This window comes from Littorina saxatilis, unplaced genomic scaffold (assembly GCF_037325665.1).
Source record: "Littorina saxatilis isolate snail1 unplaced genomic scaffold, US_GU_Lsax_2.0 scaffold_2957, whole genome shotgun sequence".
Lineage (NCBI taxonomy): Eukaryota > Metazoa > Mollusca > Gastropoda > Littorinimorpha > Littorinidae > Littorina > Littorina saxatilis.
The window spans coordinates 1-9,901 of record NW_027127232.1 but is presented as its reverse complement, the minus strand read 5'-3'; the positions used below and the strand labels follow the sequence as shown (position 1 = coordinate 9,901).

General features: G+C 40.0%; 1 protein-coding gene across 1 annotated transcript; it reads left to right on the top strand.

Annotated features, from left to right (window-relative positions):
- Positions 1–484: 484 nt before the first annotated feature.
- Positions 485–9,387, top strand: LOC138955698 (plexin-A3-like; the record flags this gene model as incomplete). The annotated part of the gene is given in 9 exon segments (XM_070327253.1): positions 485–623; positions 3,836–3,975; positions 4,825–4,989; positions 5,484–5,583; positions 5,993–6,244; positions 7,424–7,579; positions 8,201–8,368; positions 8,671–8,794; positions 9,235–9,387. Coding segments are annotated over 7 exon segments (1,030 nt in total), but the record flags the coding sequence as incomplete, so codon positions are not given.
- Between the last annotated feature and the right edge of the window lie 514 nt (positions 9,388–9,901).

Genomic DNA, 9,901 nt, shown 5'->3' with positions numbered 1-9,901 from the left:
AGTAAATAACAGATCACCTTTCCCTTGCACATAGACTTAGTATGTTATCTTATCAGCAATGTCCAAAAATTTCAAGTCTGTAAGGCCAAAACTTTTTTTTTAATAATTTATTTAGTAACCCTTCAAAGCGGCTAGGGCTGAGTGATTGTGCAAAAGCAAAACCGACCAGGGCTGTGAGAGTTGAAGCCGTATGATTGTAGCCACGTGGTGATAGAGGTAGTGACGTAGTACACACCAATGGGAGGTAACTCACAGAGTATGTGCTCATTACCATGGCTATTTTTAGCTCTTTTGGTGATGGGGTTGCTTCCCTTTAAAAATGTTAGACGGGTAAGCGTTTTCAGACCTTAGCATCTAAGACTGTGTCAATGCTATACATGTATGTGATTCGGGTAAGTATATTAATCAAATGAAAATTTACTTTTAAAATTTTTGATTTACTTCTTGTAAGAGATGTTCAATGTTGTGGTGACTGTGTTGACAGACTGGTGTGCGTGGTGCAGCCAACAGACTCAGTAGGCCAGGCATTTGTGTCTGTGACAGTGTCAGACCCCTCGCACTCGGATGATCGACCTTACACTGTGGACGGCACTGACACGTCTGAAGATATTTTCACCTTTGCTGTAAGTCAAACCTTTTTTGGATTTAGGCAGATATTTGGGTGTTTGGTGTTGGTTTGGGATTGGATGAGAAGGTGGTGAGAATTTGGGGTAAGAGTTGGATCTTTAGTACCTTTAGTCGAAATGGTACTGTACATATCAGTATGTTCAATCATCATGCAGTAATGCTCTTCGTTTTTCAGTTTTAAAGTGTTTGAATTGTTACTTTCTTTAGTTTCAAAGTTTATTTCCAGCACCACTATTATTACACTGATTAAAATTTAAACATCTTAGAATATTTCTGTTAGTTTCAAAGTCAATATTTTCTTTCTGTTTGCTGTTTGAACTCTCTGTGGACAATACCACTTGTAAGTAACAGCTGCGACTTCCCTTTCACAGTGAAATCCCCATTTTAAGACCCAGCAATTTAAGACTCACTCTCTTTCTAGACCCTGTTTTTGCTGATTTTTTGTTCATAACCTCTCTTAATTTTGCCCTACTTCCTCTTTTTTAAGACCTGATTTTCTGTTCATAACCTCTCTTAATTTAGCCCTACTTCCCCTTTTTTAAGACCTGATTTTCTGTTCATAACCTCTCTTAATTTAGCCCTACTTCCCCTTTTTAAAGACCTGATTTTCTGTTCATAACCTCTCTTAATTTAGCCCTACTTCCCCTTTTTAAAGACCTGATTTTCTGTTCATAACCTCTCTTAATTTAGCCCTACTTCCCCTTTTTTAAGACCTGATTTTCTGTTCATAACCTCTCTTAATTTAGCCCTACTTCCCCTTTTTTTAAACCTGATTTTCTGTTCATAACCTCTCTTAATTTAGCCCTACTTCCCCTTTTTTAAGACCTGATTTTCTGTTCATAACCTTTCTTAATTTAGCCCTACTTCCCCTTTTTAAAGACCTGATTTTCTGTTCATAACCTCTCTTAATTTAGCCCTACTTCCCCTTTTTAATGACCTGATTTTCTGTTCATAACCTCTCTTAATTTAGCCCTACTTCCCCTTTTTAATGACCTGATTTTCTGTTCATAACCTCTCTTAATTTAGCCCTACTTCCCCTTTTTAAAGACCTGATTTTCTGTTCATAACCTCTCTTAATTTAATTAGCCCTACTTCCTCTTTTTAAAGACCTGATTTTCTGTTCATAACCTCTCTTAATTTAGCCCTAGTTCCCCTTTTTTAAGACCTGATTTTCTGTTCATAACCTCTCTTTATTTAGCCCAACTTCCCCTTTTTTTAAACCTGATTTTTTGTTCATAACCTCTCTTAATTTTGCCCTACTTCCTCTTTTTTAAGACCTGATTTTCTGTTCATAACCTCTCTTAATTTAGCCCTACTTCCCCTTTTTAAAGACCTGATTTTCTGTTCATAACCTCTCCTAATTTACCCCTACTTCCCCTTTTTAAAGACCTGATTTTCTGTTCATAACCTCTCTTAATTTAGCCCTACTTCCCCTTTTTAAAGACCTGATTTTCTGTTCATAACCTCTCTTAATTTAGCCCTACTTCCCCTTTTTAAAGACCTGATTTTCTGTTCATAACCTCTCTTAATTTAGCCCTACTTCCCCTTTTTTTAAACCTGATTTTCTGTTCATAACCTCTCTTAATTTAGCCCTACTTCCCCTTTTTTAAGACCTGATTTTCTGTTCATAACCTTTCTTAATTTAGCCCTACTTCCCCTTTTTAAAGACCTGATTTTCTGTTCATAACCTCTCTTAATTTAGCCCTACTTCCCCTTTTTAATGACCTGATTTTCTGTTCATAACCTCTCTTAATTTAGCCCTACTTCCCCTTTTTTAAGACCTGATTTTCTGTTCATAACCTCTCTTAATTTAGCCCTACTTCCCCTTTTTTAAAACCTGATTTTCTGTTCATAACCTCTCTTAATTTAGCCCTACTTCCCCTTTTTTAAGACCTGATTTTCTGTTCATAACCTCTCTTAATTTAGCCCTACTTCCCCTTTTTAAAGACCTGATTTTCTGTTCATAACCTCTCTTATTTTAGCCCTACTTCCCCTTTTTTTAAAACCTGATTTTCTGTTCATAACCTCTCTTAATTTAGCCCTACTTAATTTAGCCCTACTTCCCCTTTTAAAGTCCCGCAGTGGGGCACTGCGGTTATGAAATTAAAGGCCCCTCCTGTTTTTGGAACCGCAGGAGCTTTCTAGTTTGCTGTTAGGTAGATTTTTGGTTCCCCTTTCCTGTCATGCTCTCTTTTTCTTCATGAATTCTTTTCTTTTTTCTGCCTTCTTGCTCATTCACCTGTATTTTTTCCAAAAATCTCTTCTCTTGCCGCTTGTCTCGCGATTCATGTATAGTTTAATCTGTTAGTGTTCTGATGTAAGTCCAGCAGTAGATAGGTTAAGCCTATTTTAACATACTGGAAACTGGTAATCTTCCAGTAGGTATTAATTTAGTTTTACTAAAGCCTGCTGGGACACAAGTAATGGGTTAGTGCATTTGTAAACAGGAATCGCTTGACAAGTGGCCCCCTTCATCCCCCCCCTTCCTCGTCCTGATATGGCTCTGCGTAGTCGGCTGGACGTTAAGCAACAAATAAACAAACAAACAAATTCCCCTTTTAAAGACCTGATTTTCTGTTCATAACCTCTCTTATTTTAGCCCTACTTCCCCTTTTTTTTAAACCTGATTTTCTGTTTATAACCTCTCTTAATTTAGCCCTACTTCCCCTTTTTTAAAACCTGATTTTCTGTTCATAACCTCTCTTAATTTAGCCCTACTTCCCCTTTTTTAAGACCTGATTTTCTGTTCATAACCTCTCTTAATTTAGCCCTACTTCCCCTTTTTTAAGACCTGATTTTCTGTTTATAACCTCTCTTAATTTAGCCCTACTTCCCCTTTTTTTAAACCTGATTTTCTGTTCATAACCTCTCTTAATTTAGCCCTACTTCCCCTTTTTTAAAACCTGATTTTCTGTTCATAACCTCTCTTAATTTAGCCCTACTTCCCCTTTTTTTAAAACCTGATTTTCTGTTCATAACCTCTCTTAATTTAGCCCTACTTCCCCTTTTTTAAAACCTGATTTTCTGTTCATAACCTCTCTTAATTTAGCCCTACTTCCCCTTTTTTAAAACCTGATTTTCTGTTCATAACCTCTCTTAATTTAGCTCTACTTCCCCTTTTTTAAGACCTGATTTTCTCAGATTTGTGGAGGTCTTAGTATGGGGTCCCACTGCGACTCATGTTTGTATCTTTGTTTGCTTGCATCAGAGACCGACTCTGCAAGGCTACCAGCCAGATAAGGGGCCTGTCTCTGGTGGAACCAATATCACTGTGGAAGGCTCGGACCTGAACATTGGCTCCAACATTTCAGTGACCTTGGACAGCAACATTTCGTGCCGTGTGTACCAGTGAGTGCTTGTGCTTTGTTTGCACTATCTTGAATTAGGCCGAAACAGCTAGACTGCTAACTTTCTGAGGAATCAAAATTCATGAAAGGTTATGTTATATGAAGTCTTATATCGCGCGCGTATCTCCAGACTCGGACTCAAGGCGCAGGGATCTATTTATGCCGTGTGAGATGGACATTTTTTTTACACAATGCATCACGCATTCACATCGACCAGCAGATCGCAGCCATTTCGGCGCATATCCTACTTTTCACGGCCTATTATTCCAAGTCACACGGGTATTTTGGTGGACATTTTTTATCTATGCCTATACAATTTTGCCAGGAAAGACCCTTTTGTCAATCGTGGGATCTTTAACGTGCACACCCCAATGTAGTGTACACGAAGGGACCTCGGTTTTTCGTCTCATCCGAAAGACTTAGCACTTGAACCCACCACCTAGGTTAGGAAAGGGGGGAGAAAATTGCTAACGCCCTGACCCAGGGTCGAACTCGCAACCTCTCGCTTCCGAGCGCAAGTGCGTTACCACTCGGCCACCCAGTGGAAGGTTGGAACGTTTAACCACAGACAAAATAAATTATTCATGCATACATTGACTTAATCGTCTTTGAATAGACGGGCAAACAAACACTAAAGATGCTTGACTCACATAGAAAAAGATATGTGCATGTGCAGCTGTTCTTGGAAATGAGAGAAATCTTAGGAATGTTTTTTAGTATGGTGAACTAAATGTGACTGAGATAACAATTAGAAATGCGTTTTCTCTAAACATGGTTTATAATAAAACAGTGTCATGCTAAACAGTGGTCAGTACTTCATTTGTCTTTGTCTATTCTGCTCTGTTTTCAGTCAGACATTTGCAGAGATTGGTTGCACCACATCAGCCAGTCCGAGCCCTGGGGTGGCAAAGCTTGCTGTTGCTATTGACAACCAGCGCATGGAGGCGCCAGAGTCCTTCACCTTTCTGCAAGACCCTGACATCACTCAAGTCTCACCCAAGAGGAGTTTTGTCAGGTGAACTTGGTTTTAATCTCAGATTTCCCAATTTTTTTGTGTTTCAGGTTTCTTCAGATTATTGTTCTTTCAGATACTGCTTTATTGTTGTTGTCTCAGATTTGTCCAGATCATTATTGTCATAGATTTCTGTAAATAGTTTTTGTCTCAGATATTGCTGGATCATTATTGTCTTAAGATTTCTCCAGATCATTATTGTTTCTAATATTACTAGATCATTATTGTCCCAGGTTTTAGTTATTTTTAAACATGCATGCATATCGCACACACACATACTTTCTCTCTCTCTCTCTCTCTCTCTCTCTCTCTCTCTCTCTCTCTCTCTCTCTCTCTCTCTCTCTCTCTCTCTCTCTCTCTCTCTCTCTCTCATAAATCCATCGCATTTATAAAATTAAAAAAAAGTATCTCTTGTTGTTATTCCTTGTAATTTCCTGATCATTCTTTGCAATTTATTTACCTTAACTCGTTTTTGGATGTTTGTTTTTTGTCTCCAGTGGTGGCATAACCATTACAATGAAAGGAGTAAATCTGCATGCAGCTCAGCAGCCAATGTTGGGTGCAAAATACAAAGGCACCGACACAGGGGTCTTTGAGGTACACCTGCTCAACTGGTCATGTTCTGTGTGTGATGGCTTCATACAATATTATGTAGAAAAAGAATTCTAGGAATGTCCTTTATTGAAAAGATAAGGGGCAGTAACTTTTCAGGTTATAGAGAACAGGATTTAAGTTTGAACTGGCATGTGTGTCGTTTCAAAGTATGTTTCTCAAACTCATGTAATGTACGTGCTTCAGTTTACCAGCACATTGGAACCCCCACGTTTAAGACCCCACGTTTAAGACCCCTACTGTTTTAGGGCCTTGTTTTGTCGGATTTTTCCCTTTTTTGAGCTAATTTTCTCAGATTTTTCAAATGTGGGTCCATCTGTAACACTCTGCTGTGAAAACTCTTGCAAGACTTGTAAACACTCCTTCTTCACATAATTTTATATCTTTGCTTTAGGTGTGCACGGCCTCCCTGGATGGCAGTGTGATGAAGTGCCCAGCACTCAACCTTAAACACCTTGTGCCGGACCAGACGAACAATCCGGAGGTCTTGGACCTCTACGTGAAGCTAGACGGAGTCACACTTCTGGAGCAGAACGAGCGACTCCGGCACTTCCAGTACTTCCCTGACCCCGACTTCCGATCGTTCCCCCCTGAGGATGGAAAGCTCAAAGTGTTTGACGTCAATGACCAGGAGGTTGAGTTGCTGGTAAGATTTAGCAGCTTGTCGTTTGAGTTTTCTTATTTTACTGGGGCTTGTTAAAACTTTGGGTTACTGCTTGGTAGGCAAGTCGAAAGAGGGGTTACTGCTTGGTAGGCAAGTCGAAAGAGGGGTTACTGCTTGGTAGGCAAGTCGAAAGAGGGGTTACTGCTTGGTAGGCAAGTCGAAAGAGGGGTTACTGCTTGGTAGGCAAGTCGAAAGAGGGGTTACTGCTTGGTAAGCAAGTCGAAAGAGGGGTTACTGCTTGGTAAGCAAGTCGAAAGAGGGGTTACTGCTTGGTAGGCAAGTCAAAAGAGGGGTTACTGCTTGGTACGCAAGTCGAAAGAGGGGTTACTGCTTGGTAAGCAAGCGGGAAAAAATGTGTGCCCTTCTTGTCATGTCAAGCCAAACATGATATCCTGTAAGCAAAACTGTAATTTTTACCAAACTTTTCTTTCGTCAGTAATTTTCTTTTTTTACTGTTGTTGTTTTTCAAATTTATACTGCGATTGTCTGTGACTATTTAATCATGCTTTTTCTTGATACCTGTGTTGAGGCCATCCTCTAACATGCTTGTGATTGGTAGTGAATATTGCAACTGAATACGGTCAAGCCTACCCTAGCGATCACATTTCCAGAACAAGCACATGCCTACAAAGACCACCCCAAAGGATCCCCAAGAATTTCTTTTCTTTCTTTCTTTATATGGTGTTTAATGTCGTTTTCAACCGTTCAAGGTTATATCGCGACGGAGGGAAGGGGGGTGATGGGATAGAGCCACTTGTCAATTGTTTCTTGTTCACAAAAGCACTAATCAAAAATTTGCTCCAGGGGCTTGCAACGTAGTACAAGTTTCCAGTACAAAGGACTTAACATTTCTTACATACTGCTTGACTAAAATCTTTACAAACATTGACTATATTCTATACAAGAAACACTTAACAAGGGTAAAAGGAGAAACAGAATCCGTTAGTCGCCTCTTACGACATGCTGGGGAGCATCGGGTAAATTCTTTCTCGTCCCAACCAATCTGGGACTCCCCCTAACCCGCGGGGGGCCCCCAAGAATTATTCTTATAAATTCACTTTTCATTCTGACCATCACTTTTGGTCAGTCCCTTGGTTGGTGATGTCCCTTGGTTGGTGATTATAGACAGGTTCAACGGTACATGTTTCTTTCCTTGTTAAGGGACAAAATCTGCACTCCGGCTTCAGCATGTCGGACGTGATTGTGACCATCGGAGGACTGCCATGCAACGTCACTGAAAAGACGCAGAGTGTCTTGAAGTGCAAACCCACCTTCAAGGAAAACTCTATCAACGATCAAACAAGGCTGGGTGTGCAGGTAAGAAGGACCATTATGTCGCAAAATTTGACTTTGTTCAAACTTTGATGTCATTCTGACATTTGTTTCAAAATGACTGTCGTATTACCATGTAAAATGACTGTCGTATTACCATGTAAAATGACTGTCGTATTACCATGTAAAATGACTGTCGTATTACCATGTAAAATGACTGTCGTATTACCATGTAAAATGACTGTCGTATTACCATGTAAAATGACTGTCGTATCACCATGTAAAATGACTGTCGTATTACCATGTAAAATGACTGTCGTATTACCATGTAAAATGACTGTCGTATTACCATGTAAAATGACTGTCGTATTACCATGTAAAATGACTGTCATATCACCATGTAAAATGTCTGTCGTATTACCATGTAAAATGTCTGTCGTATTAAATTTACAGAGGTTATGAACAGAGAATCTGAAAAAGTATTGTCTTAAAAAGGAGGGGAGGGGGGGGGGGGGGGTCTTAAAATGGAGGTAAATTTACAGAGGTTATGAACAGAGAATCTGAAAAAGTATTGTCTTAAAAAGGAGGGAGTCTTAAACGAGGGGTTCCACTGTATATCAGAGGCTGAGATTATCAAACAACCTTCATAAGTATGAAACTGTGCAGATCCAGGTAGGCCGCCTGCGATTCAACACGTCTGAGATTGGCTACGTCAAATTTATTCGTTCTACCATCTCTGCGGCGTTAAGCGCTGCTGTCATCGCTATCATCATTGTCATTGTCCTTGTCATCATTGCCGTAGGAATCCTGTTCTTCGTCATGAGGAGAAAGAAGGTATGTGTATATGTGTGTGTTTGTGTATGTGTGTGTGTGTGTTTCTTTGTGTGTGTGTGTTTCTTTGTGTGTGTTTGTGTGTGTGTGTGTGTGTGTGTGTGTGTGTGTGTGTGTGTGTGTGGTATGTACACGTGTTATGTGTGCGTGTGTGTGAGTGTATGTGTGTGTGTGTGTCTGTCTGTGTGTCTGTCTGTCTGTCTGCATGTGTATGCATGCGCGAGTATTTTTTCTTTCTTTCTTGTTTTCTTTTCTTTCTTAGTTTGTTTTTACTTATTTGCAATTGCATCACTGATTCATTGCAGATTTACTTCTTCAAAACAAAAGGCCGAGAGCCGTCCATTGCTTACACTGCTGGTCACCAGACGGGCTTGGATGGGGTTGATTCCAACGGCACTCGCACGTACAGTCTGGAGGCTCGGGAAAATGGTGTGTTGTCTGGATGAAGAAAGCAGCCGACAGATTAAGGGGGAGGGGGAGAGTATCACAGAAATTGTGGAATGGGGAAGTTAATGAGAAAATGACAAGATATGTTTTAGATTAGAGTCGTTCTCAGTAACCAAGTTCCATGAAATTGAAAATTCACTTGTAAGGTTGCCGTTAAGCTGAGCGTGTCGGTGCCATCTGTTAATTGTATGCAACTGACCCTGACGTTTTTTTGGTGACCTGTACTTTTAAAACTTCATCTTTTTTTTGTTGGCAGATTACTCTCTGGCTATTATGTATGGATGGATTCAGACATCTGGTAGTATTGCATAGTTTTAAAACTTGACCCTTTTTGTGTAGATTACTTTCCAGCTATTATGTATGGATGGATTCAGACATCTGGTAGTATTGCATAGTTTTAAAACTTGACCCTCTTTGTGCAGATTACTTTGACAGGGGACAGGTGAATGGTGCGGAAGCGTCATCCCCACTGTTGGGAATGGGAGGAATCGACTCGGACATCTTGAAGTTGATGGAGAACGAGAGTCTGCTCATTGACAAGGAGTGTCTCACGCTTGGAGAAGAAGTTGGAAAAGGTCAGTTTTGAAGTGGAAGGTGGGTCAAGTGGGCAGGATTCGTACAGGTGCTTGAAATCCTGGAAAGTGCTTGAATTTGGAGGGGTCAGTTTCAAGGGCCTTGAAAGTGCTTAAAAACTTGACAAGATCCTTGAAAGTCCTTGAAAACTCTGATTCTGCAAACTGATTACACAATAATCAACCAAAATAAACAATTGCAATGTTTTATTTTTTTCATAACCTCAAGGAAAAAGTTGAACAGTAACCCACAGTCCCTTTTGAGTCTGTCGGCTCATTAAATCATTAATTTTTTTACATCCAGTGTTTTAAATCAGTGTGCAAGACGGGGGTATATAATTATATAATTACCAGCGAGTGACCCATTACGGCAAACCTTGAAGCCTCGAAGGTGAGAGGGTGCTTGATTTTCTCTTCAGAACGTCTTGAAAGTCCTTGAAAAGTCCTTGAATTTTAGAACAAAAAACCTGTATGAACCCTGAGTGGGGTGGGCGGGAGGGTGGTTGGTTTGGTTTGG